The sequence below is a fragment of the Sebastes umbrosus genome, chromosome 3 (assembly GCF_015220745.1).
Source record: "Sebastes umbrosus isolate fSebUmb1 chromosome 3, fSebUmb1.pri, whole genome shotgun sequence".
Classification (NCBI taxonomy): domain Eukaryota; kingdom Metazoa; phylum Chordata; class Actinopteri; order Perciformes; family Sebastidae; genus Sebastes; species Sebastes umbrosus.
Window position 1 is genome coordinate 29,820,548 of NC_051271.1, and position 20,618 is coordinate 29,841,165.

The 20,618-nt window shown below is 40.1% G+C and overlaps 1 protein-coding gene across 1 annotated transcript in view; it reads left to right on the forward strand.

The window, feature by feature from the left end:
• The window catches only part of pkd1a (polycystic kidney disease 1a), a 76,136-nt gene that overhangs the window by 5,832 nt on the left and 49,686 nt on the right, over nt 1-20,618 (forward strand). Inside the window, exons 2-4 of the mRNA XM_037765020.1 lie at nt 17,661-17,732; nt 17,946-18,014; nt 18,978-19,049. Coding sequence (XP_037620948.1) covers nt 17,661-17,732; nt 17,946-18,014; nt 18,978-19,049 — 213 coding nt within the window. The remainder of the gene's footprint in view (nt 1-17,660; nt 17,733-17,945; nt 18,015-18,977; nt 19,050-20,618) is intronic.

Genomic DNA, 20,618 nt, shown 5'->3' on the forward strand with positions numbered 1-20,618 from the left:
TACTATAAATAGATGAAAAGAAGCCAGTATGATACACTGCTTTTCAATTCAATTCAATTCAATTTATTTTTATATAGCGTCAAATCATAACAGAAGTTATCTTGAGACACTTTTTATATGGAGTTTAGGTTTTGTATATATGGTATCTATGGTGATATATTGATCACATGACAGGTCGATGTCTTCTATATTAGGAAGCCGGAAACAGTTTCAGCAGAGGCAGGCGCATGTTGAGTGTTTGATTTCATCACAGGAAATTTCAGAGGAATTTTCTGTGGTAAAATCATGAAAGCCAAATTTGGAAATTTGTGCTTGTGTAATGTGTTCTATTCATTCTTAATAATGTTCAAAGACAACGTTTTCGCTGGTCTGTGTAATGTTATGGCATTTTGTCATAGGCTAAAGACTACATTTTTCCAATAAGAAAATCTAGATTGTAAAAGGCTATTTCATAAAAGCTTAGAAGTATTGAGATGTTACTATTTTACTCTAAATGATGCTGTATGTAGTCTTAAATATGCACACACGCTCTGTGAGTCTGGACTGAATTTCAAGCATGTTTTCTGTTTAATGTCACAAAGCTGTTGGCAACCACAAAACTGTACTGTTACACAGTTTTCCTTTCAGTGAAAAGCAACAAATTTCCATCTGATTAATTTAAAGGTTAGATGCTGATAAGAAGTGGAGGCAATGCTGTATCTTCTCCTCTCCTCTGTGCCCCTGCCTGGCCTCAAATTAAAATGTTTTAGATACAAACGGCAGAGTGCAGTTGGAGAAAAACAATCCCGATACACACCAGTCCATCTGTTCCAACCCACACACATAATAAAAATCTCTTAGCACTTCATGGAGCCGGTTTATGCAACTCTGGAGTCACTTCAGGGACATTCTTGTGGATTGCACTCAGGTTTTTAAAGTCCCTATAGCCTTCGTTTAGTATGCAGATTGCTGTGACACAATTTATCATGGAGCTGTGTCTGTCTTGGAACAGTTAGACAAAGAATGTGAATGAGAAATTCAGTCAACATTTGTCTGAAAGTACAGAGTTTAGAAAACCTATTTAGTCCAGAGTGGAAGCCAAGGGGTTGGTGTAATATATCAATTTATTTGGCAACACATCATTTCAAGGTGCTATTGATAACATTGATAACATTCAACCACTAGATGTCACATTCTCCCTCCCCCGTTCCATTGCATTCACTTCAAAACAAGTTGTTGCCGGACACTTACCGTCAATCTCAGCCATTTATCCGTTTTTTCCACACTAACTGACGACCCAGAGATACCATGTGATACCAACGCTGTTATACTATTGGCTCACAAGCCTTGTTAGAAGTGGGAAACAAACGTCAGATATTTTAAACAGAGATAAACAAAACATTCATTTTGAACCCGCCAACATTTTTAAAAAGATTAATTCACAATCATAATAATTGTTTTTCTGGAAAAGCCATACTTTATTCGGTGCCTTTCTAAAAGCTCTGATGATGTGTTATTTGAAAAAAAAAAAAAAAAAATCATCACCTACATAAAAATCAACAAGACCTTTTTAATGTATTGCATTTCAAAAAGAAACAATAAAAAAGACACCCCCACAGTTCACTTCTCACTCCCTGCACAGCATGATAACATACCAGCATTTCAGCATGTTAATAATGTTACCACGGTAACACGAACAGGTTAGCACACTGTGTTCAGTATATTCTTTTTGCTAAGTTACTGTACAATGTTAATATCAACTCACAGCTAAGCTAAAATATTGTTTAATGAGGGCCAGAGCACAAACAAAAAACTGAGAAACATAAAACTATCGATATAAAAAACAAAACATCAAGTGCATAATAATAACGCATGTACAGAGGAAAGGTTACGGTCAGTGCTTGAAGTGGAATAAAATAACTGCCGGTACTCCCCTTATTCACATGTTGTTGTGTGTATCGGCCGGTATCAGCAATCTCTTGCGACTTATTCCTATTTATTCATTATTTCTTTAAGCATGTTAAACTGTGTCTGTCATAATCAGCTGTAATTTTTGGGCTATGCATCTTCTATAGTAGACCTCTATCATACTCCTCGTCCTCCCCCAAGAAAATTTGAAGGTTTTTGACTTAAAACTCGACATTTTACATAATTTTGGACCATTATTATTATTAGTTAAATTATTATTTTTATTATTTATCACAGCCTTCGTCTGAACAAGTAATTCCTCTCGAAATGTTTGTCCTGTAAAATCATATTCTATAAATCAGAAGAGCAGATTCAGAAAACGTTTAAATAATGTTTCATTCATTATATTTCTTCACAAATAAAAAAAAGTTATGACGAACAGTTCAATAATTATTTTACAAAAAGGACGTGAACATTGTACTGATAAAATGACAGCACCCTCGTTGTCATACATACTACTAAACAGTCGTAGGTATCTTTTCGAAAGCACTTAGCAGTAATTTACGTTTTGTCACTTCCTGAGCCTCTTTGCCGGTTGGAGACGTGTAACCATGGTAACCTGTGCCAACATCATGTGACCAAAAATGACGGTTTGTGAGAATCAAAGTCTGAATTAATTTAAAATATATATTACACCTAGCAGAGTGAAATCTTATACTTTAGTACAGTTAAATTGGAGCGTTAATGATGACACAGCTGTCCGCTGACGTCTGTTATGAACGTTGTCGTCGAACCGCATTGCATTGTGGGATATTTATGCCGCCGTAGTGTCCAGTGTTGCATACTGTAATTTTTCACCAGAAATAGTATGAACTATGGGTTTAATACTAAGGTTAAAAAATCTCACATACTGTTTTAGCGTACTAAAAGGCATGTTAGTGTGGAACTTTGGACGCAACGATGCTCCTATCTGCCCTGCTCAGGAGAATTGTGTGGTGTTACCACGACAGCGAGATGCATACTGTTCACACACACAGACACACTGCAGGCATGGCGATGAGCTTTTGAGACAAGTCTATTTACAGGGAGCCTATCTGGATTTGCACTCGGTCCTGAATGAGGCTTCACAGCTGTCAGATGGACGAGACTCAATATCAAATTCTCTTTTCTATCTCTGCTCCTCTCCTCCTCCAGAGGTGGTCATCCAGAACCACCGATACATACATACACACACACACACACACACACACTGGCTTTAATGGACTGGGAAAGGAAAGATTGAATCTACCGGCCGTATGCGAGGGAGAATTTGTTGTGTTACCATGGCAATAGTAACTAATGACATCACTGTCAGAAGCACAGACATTCCAGAGGGAAGAAACAGGGAGAGAAGAAGAAGACGAGACAGCTCCCATGCTCTCCTCCTCTCTCTCTGTGTGTGTGTGTGTGTGTGTGTGCGTGTGTGTGTGTCCATGTGCTTAGTAATTTTTAACTGCTGGTAACAGAAATGTCTTGGTTCATTATTAACTAATTTAAGTGGTGGGGGTGGTGGTTACACGGCAGACTGAAGAAGGAACTCATTTTCACAAGAAGGCCTCTGTGTGTGTGTGTGTGTGTGTGTGTGTGTGTGTGTGTGTGTGTGTGTGTTGGTCCTTTGCCTTTGAATGTTTCTAAAACTTTTGTAAGTTTGTAGCACTGCAACCCTTCTTTCTTCTCACTAACCAACCCCAATACAACCGACGGCTGACTCAAAATACACTGTGCTCTGTCACAGACGTTCTTGTGCACATGAGGGCATCATTCGCATAGTTGGCAGCAATTCTTCCTGCCGAAGCTCTGCCAAATGTGTTGTGTGTTCACAGACAGAAACGCCTGAAAAAGAAACAGATATACAGACTGGAGGCTAACAGGGTAACGCAGAGGATAAAATGTGGTTGTTTTGTGCCAGAAAATTGCCTTAGCTAGATATTTGATCACACTGACCCATAAAGCATTGCTTTTAGTGGACCTATTATGCTTTTGTGTTTTTTTTCCCTTTCCTTTAGTGTGTTATATAAAGTTATAAAGTCCAGGCTAAAGAGAGTTACTCTCCCCCACAGAAACACTGCTCCTGAACTGCCTGAAACGCCCTGCTTGAAGTCCCGCCTTTTCTTCTGTAACGTTGTGATGTCACCAAGTAACACACTTTGCCTAGCGGCTAATTTGGCACGCCCTCAAACAAAGCTGGTTCAAGCAGAGCTGAGGTGGAGTCTGAAGAATTTGGTTCAATTGCCCAATGACAACAGTGGGCCAGCTGACCAATCAGAGCAGACTGGATTTGTTTAGGAGGGGGGGCGGGGCAGGAGCTCAAACAGAGTGTTTCAGACAGAGGGTGAAAAGAGGTGCTGCAGCACAGCCGGTATGAGAAAAATAAAGTGTTTTTTTAACATTAAAGCATGTAAACATGTTCTAGCAGAAACCCAAAATACAAGTATGCACTTGAAAATAAGCATAATAGGTCCTCTTTAAAAGCGTCTTGTCTTTATTGGTTGACAGTGAAAAATGGATGCTATTAAATTGCCCTAAAAGAAGTACGTGAAATGATCAGCCACATCAATCACCTTGTTCATCCACTGCATTATGCAGAGAAGGTTTGACAGAAATACCTGAGCTAAAAATATAAAAACTGACTGACACTAATGTTTTTTTAAAGTGATAATGCAAAAACATTGCATTGTAAAACATGCAATGTAGACTTGATCATCGCCAGAGAACAGCAGCTGTGCCTAGAAGCTAGAATTCATCCTGTTTCAGTGGATTCAAATAGTGACAGTAAGAATATCCATAAAATCACTTTTGCAGCATAATCCACCACTCTGCTCTGCAGTTCATCCTAATGCTCAGTATGTTCCAAACAGCCATGCCTTTATAGCAACGTGCATTTTTACCTTGCAGCGGGCTCAGTTTTAAGGCTAGAGTGAAGATACTGGTCCATTGGTAACATTGGAGGATTAACCTGGAGTATAGATATTGCTTATATAAACTCAAGCATTTTTTTTACATCTCTTCATAATGAATGCCCTATAGATCATGATATGTTTTTCATGCAGCCAATTTAAAATGTTACCCTTTGGACTGGGTTGTGCTCGGCAGTGAGAGGGTGTTCACCGCACAGGGAACATTGGACTTTTGCTCCAGCTCGAGAAAACAACTTAACCTGTTGTCTCCCTGTTGTTACTTTACCCGCAGAAAGGAGTGGAGTGATAACTGGATTTAGATATAAACAGCCATGACAAGAGTGTGTTTGTGTGTGTGTGTGTGTGTAGTGTGTGTGTGTGTGTGTGTGTGTAGTGTGTGCATGGCAGAAAAACACCCGTAGGCGCAGTTTGAATTTAAAGGTTGGGGGTTCACAAAAAACAATCTAGAGGGAATGTGATCTGTACAACGCAGAGAGGTCTAGTGTATTGGGATGTGTGTAGCCTAAATATTACACCCTCCAAACGGAATGTGACGCAAGCAAGCGTCAGTGACAAAATCAGTTTGATTGCATTGTTTTCTATTGGGACGTCCTAACTGGCCATGAGCAACAAAGCGCTGTGCAGCGTGCGTGTTTGAGCTGAACTTTTGTGTGACGCCTTGTTTCTATTTATTCCTGTCGCTCGCGGTGAAAGCGCCGCAACGGACGAGGAACGACTGATTAGTTTATCAATTTGATACCTCCTCATTTCACTACAAACACCTAAATAAGATGACAGCTGGCTGGAGTGAGATCACTAAGAGATCGCCTGAAAGTTTACATATGGCTACTGTTGACTGTATTGTTTGTCATTTTCAGTAAATATCGCAGTATAAAACCTGTGTTTTCTGTTTAAAAAACACAAACGTCGGAAGAGAGATGGTACTACTCACCCATCTTTAAAGCGGTTACGTCTCCAGTCTGATCTCGAGCGCACAGTTGATGGATACGTGGTTTGTTTACATGACGTAACAGAAAGTGCATATTTAACTGATTCAGTGTGGACAGAGAGTGTCTGATGTTCTTATTCATAAAAAGACCACAAATCTATCTTCTGACCTTGTTGGTTTCTTATTCTGTCAATAAGAAGACGCAACAAGGTCGATATTATTCATCATTACAATAAATTATTAGTTCTGCGTTACTATAAAAAATATAAGATGCATTTCTAGGGGGTTCAGTGAGCCCCCTGAACCGACGTAAACTGTGCCTGTGAACACACCCTGTTTATAGTCTTCAATGTCATGACATAATTCATAACAAAAAGTTTGTTTTGCATTTTCATCTTCAGGTGAAGGAACGTTACTAAACGGGAAATGTCCCATGCCGTTTTCTGATGTAACCTTGTCACACTTAAACCTGCAGTAGGCAGAATATTTTTGGCATCATTTGGAAAAAAATTCCATAATAACCTTTCAGCATATTGTAATTCAAGTGTTCTTAGAGAAAACTAGACTTCTGCACCTCCTCATGGCTCTGTTTTCAGAATTTTAAAAAATCTAGCCCGTGACGGGAGACTTTGACCAATCAGAGGTCATTTCAGAGAGAGAGCGTTCCTATTGACTGTTCATTCAACGGAGACAGCTGTCAATCACTCGCAAACTCAAATCAAACAGTCAAACTAGGCAGCGCTGATCAAATATGAATCAACATTCCGTTACTGTAATGCCTATTTCGCTCCTCAAATGTTTTCAGAAATATCTTGTAGTGTACTGTTTAGCTGTAAAATGAGAAAGTTTGCTCCAGCTGGTGGGCGGTGCTTGGTATTTCCTCAACTGATGTCATAACAGTAACAAAATATTGATTCATATTTGATCAATGCTGCCTAGTTTGATCGTTTGATCGGAGTTCGCGAGTGATTGACAGCTGCTCAGAGATGGCTGGCTCCAGCTCGGCTCTGCATCCTCCGATTTGTTAAGTCCACAGAGGATCCATATGTGTGTATCTGTGTGGGCGGGAAGTGAAACAAGGGGCATTTTACTCTTATTTATTTCATGCCAGTGAACCTGAAAGTGACACATGAAACTGATGCAACTAGAAAAGCAAGCCCGAAGAGCAGAGAGCAGAATAGGGAGCAGAAGATGAAGTGGCGCAGACTGTCACCTAGCTCACGGTGTGGAGGACCGAGTTGAATTAGTCATTTTAGCCTGCATTTTTTTGTGCCAGCATGCAGCCGACCTCTGTGCTGTCAGGGCAGCTGCAGCTTTGCTTGTCTCGCTGGTGTTGGAGGCTCATTGAAATGCTGACATACTTCATTGTCGTGCTCTCTACTCTTTCTGTTTCGCTCGTTGCATCAGTTTATGCGGAGCTTCCCGCTTTTACAAACATGAAATTAGTTATACTACAGTGCTGCATACACAGCCTGATTGCCTGGGGCCAATTGCACACAAAACCTTGTGTAGATTCGAGGCTCGAAATATGCATATACTCTCAGAGACACAGAGCAGTGTTTACATGATTATGTTTTATGTATCTGAAACATTGTTTATCTGCGCCTGCCCGTGTGCAAAAGCCTGATTTCCACCCAGCATGTACACAAAATGCAGACAAGTCCTTAATCTGCTGTTTGCATGTAATCCCCCCCGGCTCCCCCAGTCTTTAGACCTGTCAATGAAAAGAAAGAGTGCCATCATCACCATGTCTGTGTGGCATTGTCAAGGTCATCAAAAGACGCCAGATCAGCCATTTGTACAAACATACTAAAAGGCAGTTGTAGGTTTTAGTTACATTTTTTAGATACATTTTCAGTTTTTTTTATCCATGCTAGCATAGCGACATGGCTCTGTGAATTCCAATGTTGGTCGGTCGGTCAGTCCATTTTTTTTGCCCAAACTAAAATATCTCAACAATTATTAGATGGATTGTCATGAGATTTGATACAGATGTTCATGTTCTCCTCAGTACTTTGGTGATCCCTTACGTTTTCATCTAGCTTCATCATCACGTCAAAATTTCAGTTTCTCCAAGGCTTAAGTTTATCACTGAATACTTGTACACAAAGTAAACTCTCAGCTGTACTTCTGTTTAGTGCTAATAAGAAAAACATAGCGTGCTACCACACTCAACTAAGATGGTGAAGATCGGCTATGTTACTACATTTACCCTCTGTTATTTTACATCCAAAGTGACTGAATTCTGAGTACATTTGTGCATTAGATACGATAGTGCCCTAAAAAATTCACAACGGAACAAAAAACCTTCTGCTAACAATCCCACAATGCAATGTTGACGCAAAGTTGTGATGATTCATAAGGGGAATGCTTAATTTCAAGTGCATACTTCACTACATACATACAGTACATACATACTTTTGTATTTTGGGTTTCTACTAGAACATGTTTGCATACTTTAGTGTTAAAAAAATGCTTTATTTTTCGCATACTTGCTGTGCTGCAGCACCCCCTCTCCCAAAAGGCCCAGTCTGCTCTGATTGGTCAGCTGGCCAACTCTGTTGTGATTGGTCAACTGAACCAAACTCTATGGACTCCACTCCAGCTCCGCTCTAACTAGCTTTGTTTGAGGGAGTGGAAAACTAGCAACTAGGCAGATATTATGCAAATGTTTTACTTGGTGACATCACCCCGTTACAGAAGAAAAGGCAGGACTTCAAGCAAGGGGTTTCAGGCAGTTCAGGAGCAGTGTTTCTGTGGGGGAGAGTAACTCCCTTTGGCGTGGACTTTGGGTTTTGTAACTTTGCAGCACAAAAATATATATACTGTCTGTAACACACTAAAGGAAAGGAAAAAAGCATAATAGGTCCCCTTTAACTTATCACTATAGGGTAAATTGAGTGTCTATTTTATAAAGAGTAGTGAATGAGGGAACAAGGAGGTCATTTCAGACACAGACGTGGTAAAACATTATTCCTGCTTAGCATTGTCATTGTGAGCCTGTTAGCATGCTGACGTTAGCTCAAAGCAAGGCTGTCACCCACACAGAGCTAGCATGGCTGTAGACTGGAGATTTTGCTTTTGCTTGCATACTGCATACTACATAGTACATTTTGGCCAAATCAGTACATACTGCTAGTATAGTATGCGGTTTCGGATACCGCGCTAGTCTTGTTTTATGGTATGTACTTCCTGTTCCTGTTGAGTTTGAATGCGCTGTATCCCTCCACTTCACCAGAGAGCTCAAAAAACATAGAATGAAAAGCTTGTGTGGACAAATGCATTATTCCAAATACCATAAATGTTGTCTTAATCATGTAATCTTGTCACTACTTCTTGAAAATATTAACACAGTAATAGTTGATGGAAACACTGAAACACATTGATTCATATTTTAATTTGCTCCCTTTATGGAAATGTTCTCATGAATGTGCGCAACATTTGGGTGGAATCTATTTTCTGCCAATACTACAAAGCAAAGGCAAAGTCTGCTTAACGTTTAATGTTCTTACATTGACAGCATCCTGTCATAAGTTAAGGACATACTGTAAAAAACACCTTTTTTATTATTAATGAGCTATAGTGAGCATTTTTTAAATGTATTTCCACAATATTTGACATAAAAGAAATGATAATTGAGTTCAAAAATTAACATTTAATTAGCAGGTTTCAACTGGTTGTCTTACATCTATAATCCTGCAGTTGAAATGCAAATGTAAGCCCTCCTTTACATTTAAATATTTAGAATTCAAAAGACAAGGAGCCAGATGCATAAACAATGCAAACACACAAAACGGTATTTATGAAAACAGTACGTAGGGTGAGAATGAGTGCGGCTCATACAACACACAGACCATGTGTACCCATGAATATTTAGAGTGAAGCGGAGGATGGCAAAAAGAAGCACAGCTGAAGTCGACAGCTGTTTACAAAATGCAAAAGCAAAGGCACATTTATATGGATTACTTTTGTGTGCTCAATTTTACTATTTATTTTAGTCAGCTTTTGGTGTTTTGCGTTGGACATCATTTGTTTATTTGTTGCTTTATTGTGACTACTGTCTCAATAAGTTGGTTGATATTGTGATATTAATGATAGAGAAATCGCTGCTGATGACAGGTGCTTGCATTTATTTTGGTACACACTTTTGACTGAACGGTAGATTGCAGCAGTGTGCGAAAGATTGGTCTACGCTGTCGGAAATAAAACAAGTAGAGTTTTCTAATGCCTGGCATTGCCATTCAGTTTTTTTTGGTGCAAATTCATAAAAACAAGTAGGGAAGAAAATTCAAACTGCACTTTTGTATAAATAAGATTTTGACTTTTTGCAGTTTAATGTCAATAGTAGGGCTGCCAATCGATTAAAATAGTTAATCGCGATTAATCGCATGATTGTCCATAGTTAATCGCCAATAAATCACACATTTTTTATCTGTTCAAAATATACTGTTTAGCAGAGAAGGAAGACTCTGGGAATATAACTTGTGTTCAGGTCTTCACTGTGCTCTAGTTTCATATGATACCAGTATCTTCAATCTAGCTTTAAAAATGAGCCCACTACAACCACCGAAAGATCAATTGCGTTAATGCGACAAAGACATTAGTGGCGTTAAAGCGGATTTGGGTTAACGTGTTATTTTCGTGTTATCTTTGACAGCCCTTCTCAATATAGTCTACAATTTACATTTTTTTTAAATTGAAATGATGCTGAAATAACTATATATATAATAACGTTGTTTTTTTCCCTTTTTGTAGTCACACCCCAGAAACACTGCAGGCCCGTGACCCATTTTTGGTTTAAACCCACAGTTTATGACTTCAAGATATGTAGGACTCACGCAGTTTCGTTTACCAGAAAAAGAGTGAGCAATGAGCGCGAGCCAGTGTTACAGGAGTTTTGTTTTTCCTGCATTCATTGACAGCATGTAAGGGTGTGTGTGTGTGCGTGTATGTCTGTGCGTTGGTCTGTGAGTGAGTGTGTTAAACCGCTGCACACAGCTGCCCTTCACTTGCCAGCTGGACACCAGACGACCCAGGCAGCAGCAGCTGGAAAAATGGACAGAATGTTCTGGAGAAGAGAGGAGAGGAGAGGAGAGGAGAGTGTTTGCGACCCAGCCAGACAGACTGAGAAGCAAAATGTTCGGCTTTTTAGACTAAACCTTTTCAATCAACACCCCCGTCTCACCAACTCCTCGCCCCATTCCCCTAATTTCATGCTCCCTCTCTTCCATCAGTAGGGAAAGTACCCAACTACTCCAGAGACCCCCTCCCCCCAACTTATGGCCCAGGCATGAGGTGCCGACTGGCAGCGTTCACATGAAGCAGTGTGGAGGAGACTGGCTGAGCTACGACAGACGCCCATGGGACATTCAGCCCACAGTGGGGCGATTGTTTCTCCAGACCCGGCCTGTGTCGCTCACTGCTGGTTCCCCCAGTTTATCCTCTGCTTTCTAGGGGTGGGAAAAAAAATGATTCAGCAATGTATCGCAATCTTTTAAGACGATTTTGACATTGATTTTTTTTATGCCAGAATCAATATATTTGCTTCATTTGAGTCTATGCGGAGCTAGAAGGAAGTTACCGCTTTTATTGTTGTAGTCTGATTAACGTGACATCGAATCCGTTCCGTATCCGTCAACCAAAACAAACCGTAGCTGGCCGCAACGAGGACGTACAAAACAGCGAAGGGTCGGCGTGGATACGACCTTCACCCTCACATTTTAAATCCAACGTGGTAAACACTACACATACAGTAAAGTATGGAAACACTTTGGGTTTCACACATTGCCATGAAAAGCAGAGCTAGACATCACGGCTAAAGCTGCATGGTAACTCTGTCATGGACAGGAAACATTACCATATTGCGGTAACGTTTCCTATCCGATCAGCCGGCGTCACTCTCATCTCCGTGGTCAAATGGGCTGACGCTACAACTGTAGAACACCCATATACTGACATTTATGTTAAATGCTTTCAAAAGGAGCTGACCATGGATGTATAAAGGGAACGGAGCTGACGGGGAGAGCTAGGGACGGACTTGGAGAAGTTAGAGGAAGTCTACACGTGTGACTACGTCCGGTTTTCAAAATAAGGTGTTAACAAAGGGAACTGTATATACAAAATACATATATATGGAAATAAGATTGATTGGATTATATTCACCAGAAGTATAAAGCATTACATGTCCCTTATAAATTAAAAAGAAAATACCACTAATTTGTTAAGAAAATGTCTTTATTCTTTGATTTTTGGTTTGCTGGAAAAGTTTAATAAATAATTCCTGACAATGACTGATATATTTGACTATAGGACATCTCTGACTACATACATGCTGAAAATCAAACATTTTAATGCATTAATTTAGATATTTTCCAAAGTGAAAGTCCCTAGAAGTGTGTGATTCAACTTTCTCCCATGGTCCAGTGTTAAAAAAGTTAACAAAAATCACTGTAAATCATAATATCGAATCGCAATACTTAAAAATCGCAATACATATCGAATCGGCACCCAAGTATCATCATAGTATCGAATCGGGAGATAGGTGTATCGTCCAGCTCTACTGCTTTCCCTTCACACCTGCCTTCTCCTCTGCTAACTCCGTCATCTCTAACCCCTCTTTTTCTTTTCGTCCCGCCTGCTTCCCCTCCCGTCTTATAGGTCGGCCCAGCCTTTCGAACATAAACAAAGCAGCAGAGAGGAAAAACGGGGAAAGAAATTGGGAGAAGTGACTGGGGGAGGGAGGGAGCGGCGGAGGAATCGGGCAGGGAGGCTGAGGGGGGATGAAAGCGACCACAGAGCAGTCTGTGTTTAGTGGGTTAGTGGAGCGCTGGCCTTCACTTAACGGGGACTTGGACCACTCCGCCACCACGACGCAGCAGATACCAAATCTGTCCTACGATCAGACCTACATCACAGTTTTCATCACCAAACTTTTTTTTCTTTCTTCTCATTTTTGTGCCGAGGGAAGGCGGAAGAAGTCCAACAGATATAAATCTACTTTAGTGGCTTTCTTTGTCTTTTTCATTTCCTCCATCCCTCTGTCCCTTCAGGATTTATTTTTTCCTCTCCAGAGCCCATACCCACTCCTCCTCTGTCATTCCCTCTGCCCGAGCACGGAGTAGTCAATGAGGACTGTGTGTGTGTGTGTGTGTGTGTGTGTGTGTGTTCTCATCCTCCAGCTCAGAATAAGTGGCACCAGACAGGCCTTATAAGGAGTGGTTAGATCATTGGCCACACCGTTAGTAAAACAGAACCATATGTGTGCTGTGTGTGTGTGTGTTTGTGCGCAGGCCTGTACCTCAAGTGGGCTTTACTGTGTGTATGTGTGTCAGTGGGTGTGTGTGTGTTGTGTGTCGTGTGTGTGTTTGTGTGTAAGTAAAACCATGTGTGTCCAGAGGTAGCTGAGAGAACGGGAGCCTGTTGCTAATAGACATGGTGAAGGTCACATTATATGGTCATGTTAAACACACACACACACACACACACTTTCTCTCTACTTAATCTCTTCTTGTCTATGCAGCGTCGCCCGTGAGGTCAGAAAGAATCTTTCCATACACAGCGGAGATGTACACACACACCTGGCATCGATGTTGAAAGCATTACATCAGGAGAGGTGTCAGCCTAATGTGTGAATGATCAGCTCGTGGGTGGAGCATCTAAATGTTGTCCTGTTTCATCTGCTGATGGGTTTAGCAGAGATCTCTCTCTCTCTCTCTCTCTCTCTCTCTCTCTCTCTCTCTCGGCCTCCATCTTTCTTACACAGCTTGTCTGGAATGTACAGATGTTTCCTTTTGGGAGTGGGCGTCCTGCTCTGTTCACACACACACACACACACATAGAAAGAAATAGAGAGAGAGAAGAAAGGGGTCTACATTCCCATACACTCAAACACACATTTTCCTGTCTTAGACTTTGATTTTTAATTGTTGCCGTGAAATTAGTGTCTACTGAACACACTCAAGGCCAGCAGTATCTTGTCGTTTCTCTCATATACACACACGGTGCGTTTTGTCCTCTTACAACCTCTGGCTTCTTGTCTCCTGGCTCCTTGTTGTTGTTGTTTTTTCTCTCCGCTTTTGCCCCGTTCTCACATGCAGCGGAGGCTTTGCTGTGTGCACACCCAAGAGGCCGAAGCCACTTAACTTTGACTCTGTCTTGCTGCTTCCTCCTCGTCTCTGCTCTCCTTGTCTTGGCGACTCACCTCCACAGTTCAACCAATTCAGTTTTCTCATTTCCTGACTCGTTCCTCTGCTGGTGTCTCACTGACTCCAGGTATGGTAGTGTTTAGCTTCTGTGTACTGTACATACCGTTAACACAGTGTATGCAGTGTACAGTTCAATATTGATATCAGTACTGGCCTCAGACTCTAGTAGGCCTATTGGTCAGGTTTGTGCATTTGTAATATTTTTAGGGCTGTCAGTCGATTAAAATATTTATTTGCGATTAATTGCATGATTGTCCATAGTTAATCGTTTTATTAATTGCAAATTTATTTCACATTTTTTTAATCTGTTCAAAATGTACCTTAAAGAAAGATTTGTCAAGTATTTAATACTCTTATCAACATGATTGTAGGCAAATATGCTGCTTTATGCACATTTGTATATATATTTATTATTGTAAATCATTTAATAACACAAAATAATGACAAATATTGTCCAGAAACCCTCACAGGTACTGTATTTAGCATTAAAAAAAATGCTCAAATCATAACATGGCAAACTGCAGCCCAACAGGCAACAACAGCTGTCAGTGTGTCAGTGTGCTGACTTGACTAGGACTTGCCCCAAACTGCATGTGATTATCATAAAGTGGGCATGTCTGTAAAGGGGAGACTCGTGGGTACCCATAGAACCCATTTTCATTCACATATCTTGAGGTCAGAGGTCAAGGGAGCCCTTTGAAAATGGCCATGACAGTTTTTCCTCACCAAAATTTAGCGTAAGTTTGGAGCGTTATTTAGCCACCTTGGTGATACGCTAGTATGACATGGTTGGTACAAATGAATTCCTTAGGTTTTCTAGTTTCATATGATGCCAGTATCTTCACTCTAGTTTTGATACAAAAACCATACAACCTCTGAACCGATTACGTTAATGCATTAAAGAAATTAGTGACGTTAAAACTAATCTGCGTTAACACGTTATTATTGCATTAACTTTGACAACCCTAATTATTTTCCAATAATTACGTATTTTTAAATGAAAGGATGAAAATCAAATGTGCTCTAACATAGTTGAAGAATGTGTGTCTGCTTGCAAGTTTATAACACATTTAAGCAACAAGGCAATTCAAAGTGCTTTACATAAAACATCAAAAGCATCTAGACAAAACAGTGTTTTTAAGCAATTCTCCTTCACATTTCCTTGCAAATTATATATATTGTATATACATTTTTTCATTTTAAATAAAGAAACAAACAAACGAAAAGGAAATCTATGATTTAATGAAGTGCCATACATGAATGTATGAATGTGGGCGGGTGACATTTACAGTAGATTCCTCATCAGTCGTCTTCTTCCGCAGGGGTTTATTTCCTACTGTTTAATTGGAAATCATTCCCAGTAACTCACAAACGCAATTAGACAAATTAAACCACTTATCACATTATTGGGCAACCTCACGGCTTCATTGTCACTGGAGGTTTAAAGCTGAAAGACATCATTTTGGCCTCAGTATGGTTTAATAATGGTAAGCGTTTCTTAGCTGAAGCTATGATTTAAGTAAACTTGACTCAACGTGTCACTTGAACATTTTATTACTTTATTACTTATTTATTACTTTTATTACTTTTACACCTAAAGGTCAGGTTACTCATTTTTTTTTTTTTTTACAAACAAAGCCATTGTTACAAACTACATGTTTGAAAGTTGGCATTTACTCGGCAGGAAGAGTCATGCAAATGTTTGATATTGGTTGCATTATGAGAAATGTAGGATCTTGTGTTTTTGCTGCATCTTTGATTTAGACCATTCTGTTAAAAATCTGTCTCACGTGAATCCCCCAACTTCATGAAAGAGTGCCCTTTTAATTTGGATGATTTTCATTATTTAATTTTGATAAATGAATTACATGTTACTTGGGGTGTTTGGTAGCTTTAGGGCAGTGGGCTTTAACTCCTTGTGTCTATTGGAATGGCTAAATGTTCAAAGATTATGTACAGAAGTTTGATAACACAAGTTCACTTTGTAAAGCTGTTTAAATTCCTATCCAATCAAATTCGCAGACATCCCCTACAGACACAAAATGATTATTTGCCAATCAGCTGTCAATTAAACTGTATAGTCTAGAAGGGAACCCGCAAGCTGGGGAAACTCTCGCGAGATGGTTAAAGGTCCCATATTGTAAAAAGTGAGATTTTCATGTCTTTTATATTATAAAGCAGGTTCAAGTGCTATATAAATACTGTTAAACTATCAAAACGCTCAATATACAGAGAAATACACACAGCCCGTATTCAGAAATTGTGCGTTTGAAACAAGCCGTTAGGATTTCTGTCCATTTGTGATGTCACAAACATACAATATTTAGACCATTACATGGTTTTAAAGAGTTTTTGCACGTTTTTGCAGATCAAATTTCGCAATTTGCGGGTTACCTTGGAGACACGACCCAATTAAACGAGTTCCGCTGCTTTCACTTGTGGTTACTAGAGTGACGTCTTAACATTAGGCGATGTTAGCAGACGAGCAAGCGCGCAGCAGATTTGACAATGGCCGCTGTAAAAGCCAGGCGAATAAAAGGCAAAATCTACTGTTTTCATGAGGAATGGGTAACAGAGGTTTTTTTTCACATATGTGAATGATAATGTGTGTGTCTCATTTACGGTGTCAGTCGATAAAAGATGGGACGTTAACGCCGAGCGCCACTTCACCAAAGTCCTTAAGTAACTTTCATGGGACTTTCCGGCTGGCAGCTAACCGTTAGCCGTCTACTAACAGAGGAAGTACCGTTAAAGGAGCTGAAAGCAACACTTAAAAGATGACACTCTGTTTACCAAACTGACGAAGACGGCAAACGAAGCAACAGAGGCTTCGTTTAGTGGCGCACATCCTAACGAAGCACAGAAACGTTATTAAAGGACCTTAAAAGTAAGACAGAAATGATGAAGGCTATTGGCGATCTTTAACTCGTTGCTATGAGTGACTCTCAGCCACTATCATTTTGTCAAATTAGCTCTCAGAGGCAAAAAGTTTGGAGACATTTTCTGTCACTCTCTACTGGCTGCCAGGGTTGGAAATTAGCACCGGCCACCAGCCAAATACTGGTAAAATATGCAAGTGGCTGTTAGATTTGCTTCACTCACCAGCCAAAAAAACATTAGTAATCTATTGAGTGGCTGCTAGATTTTGGAATCCATCAGTCACAGTGGCAGCTGGACCAAAAAGTTCATTTCCAATCCTGGCTGCCATCTAATTAAAGGAATTACTGTAACTTACATGCCAAGTTCACTGACCCCACGGACTGGTAAAAACATTGACTGAATGAACTGAAAAATATTCAAAGGTCACCAATTTCAACCACTTTTGTAGTTCCTAAAAAAGTTGATAGTTATGATATGTGACCTCAACTGTATTGAAATGTGCCATCTCAAAGAAAATGTTATCCAGAAAATCCTGTAATTTTTCCCAGTATTGTTCTTTGTCACATCTACGTCATATTGAATGTGTCTGATTTTACTCATCTTTACCTCTTTTCCTTCGAGCTAAACGTGTCTCTCCTTTCTCTCTCCTTTGCTATCGTTACATTTAATTTCCCAGCACTTACGCAGCCACATTAAATGGTAAATGACTTGTAACGTCTGACGATACTGTGTGAGAGTGTGCGCCTGCAATCATCTTTCCCCGTCATGCATTTTAAATGTGGACATGTTGGTTTGTTCCCGCAGAGATCTTTCCAAGAACCACATCTCCTCCCTTGATACCAGCCTGCTAGATCGCCTCACTGGCCTCCGAGAGCTGTGAGTACGCTCAGCATTATGTGTTTCACATAGTTTCACCTACACCCAATCTATCTTCATTCCTGTCGATCTATCTAACTCTCTATATATATATATATATATATATATATATATATATAAAAGTCTATCTTTAAGGTATCTTCAACCCAGTCTATCTCCATCCAAGTTATGTCAATCTATCTAACTATATATGTATTGATCTTTATCTTTAAGGTATCTTCAAGGGAACAGGATCAATGTTCTTCCCAGAGGAGTATTCTGCTGTGGGCCGCTGTCAATCCTGTGAGTACAAAGAGAAGATAAGGACCTGGCAAACCCAAGGTCGAGAGGAGAGGAGGTTGAGGAGGATGAGGGAGATGAAAAAGAAAAAGAAAGCAGTAGGGAGAAAGGCTTGGTTTAGTCTGGATTTAAGTAGGCAGAAATCCCTGGTGTAAGCTAGCTGGACCAGCAAGCATTCACACAAAAAAACACACAAACTATATACTGCACACACACATATACACACACGCACGCACACACACCAATCACAGCGTGATTAAGTTCAATTACAGCTTACTGCTCCAGGCTCCCGCTACCTCCCTCCACCCCTCGTTCCATCTCTCCCTTCCTCCATCCATTACCTTATTTCTTCCACCCATTGAATGGGCGTTTAAGCACATGTGTGTGTGTGTGTGCGTGTGTTGAGAGAGGACTCTGGTGGTTTCCATCAGCTCCTTCCAAAACCACCACACAACGGCCCCATTATGTAGCCTACTGGATGGAGAAGAGAGGGAGGGAGAAGGAGATCATGAGTGGAGAAGGAGTAAAGAAAACGAGAGCGAAGCATGGAAACAAAGCAGAAAGAAACATCAAGTCTGAATGCTATCCCTTACTCAGCACTTCACTTGTTTGGCGCTTAGTTTGTTTTTCAATCACTCGGTTTTGTGTTGTGTTATATATCTTGAGTTATAAGAGTCATTATTTTTTGTAAAGAGGACGTGAGAATGTCTTCTTTGATCAACACAAATCTAAATGTCACTGCGTGACTGCATCAGTTTACGGTCGGATAATGTAGAAGAAGCAGTTTCACATCTTCCTTCATCCAATGACTCAATTATTGGCTTCATGTTTTTTTTAGTCGATGGCAAAGCCACACCACATTCATTTTGCCACAATGACGGTATCACAGTTATTGCCACAAATTAGTGCAATCAAAAAATACTTGTTTTGATGTCAACAGCAATTTGTGTCTTCTGTTTCCATCAGCGATTTGAGTAACAATCAAATCACCACCATAGAAGAAAGAATATGCGACAACCTCTGCAATTTAACACAAATGTAAGTAATCACACTTCATTGTTTTCTTTTCTCTCTGTATCTATTTGTTTCCCCCAATTAATATAGACATATGACATGATAAATCACATATAAATAGACCCTATTTATACACTCACATATAGAAGCATATGTCCAAACAAACGCGTACATCTGATCACACATGCTTAAATAAGCAGCGCGTTTCCAGTTAGCTCGCCTACACAAGATGAGTGAAGCTTTATTTCAGACTGGAGTGGAAGGCAGTGAGTAGTAATTATTCCTCACCAGGACTTTATATGAGTTCTTCTTGTGCAGAGTGTAGCAGAGCGAAGCTAAATAGGCTGGTCGGTAATAGACACATGTCATATAATGTTATTGGTCTTTCTTTCCTCCTTCCATCCCTTGCTCCATGTATTCATCCTTGACTCCCGAATATTTTTTTTTCTCCTTTTCATCTGTCTTTCCCATCACCATTTCTTCTTCGTGTCCCATAATTTCCCTTCATACTCTATGCCTTTTAACTTCATTGGCATTATTTCTCTAGTCTGCCATAGAAAAGGAGTGCAGCTTTTCTATGGCAGACATTCTGATATGTCCAAGGTCACGTTGGCTTTCGAGCCTCATGTGTGAACTGCTCAAAGACGCGTGCCGAGAGGCTCTCCGACGCTCGCTGATGCCTCACAGACACATTCCAGATATCTAGCATGCTAAATATCTGGACCTGTCGGGGACTCCGGCCATGAGCTACAGCCAATGAGAGCGCGAGACACGGGTTGAGGGGAAACCTGGCGGAGGAGGATTTGCCTCTAACAACAGGAACTTACTGTATGTGTTGCATTTGCAACACGGAGCAAAGTTGTTGTTGAATAAATAAAAAAATAGACGTGTGGAAACCGATGGAAACAGGCTATTTTGTGATCACATATGCCAACAACATCAGTTGTGTGTCTCACGTATGGTTCATTTATCATGTATTTCTCAAGTGTTTTTGTGCCAAAATGTAGTTTGGAAACCTCATCGGGGATTCCTCCCCTGGTGAAAGATCTTGTAGTGTGTGACCCCCTGTCTCCAGTCAGTCATGTAGTGTCAAAACCACAACGACTTCAAGACTCCCGATTACAAGACAGCAAGTTGTATAATGTGAACTGTACGGAGATCTGACGACTGTGAAAGTTGTATAGTATGAACTTTGCCATGTAAAACGTCTGTAAGCAAGGGGTTGCAAACGGTTATTACAGATACAGATAGCTTTATTTATCCCCGAAGGGCGATTCAGTTTCTGCAGTCCACCTTCATACTGCACAATCATCAATGACAGAGGGAACACAGTAGGTGGCATATGGGGAGGTGCAGATCAATAAAAGTACAAGAATAAAAACATTCTCAATAAAAACAATAAATACAAGAATAAAAACAAGACGAGATGGAAGAATAAAGGAATAAATAGAATAAAGTGCCAAGAGTATTGCACATTGCAAATTACATTCCAGGAATGTACCTAATTGCAAAACACGGACAACCATCATATGGTTAGTGCAAAATAACTTTACATTCAAGTAAATAAATGTTTTTTGTTATCGTTCATTCAAG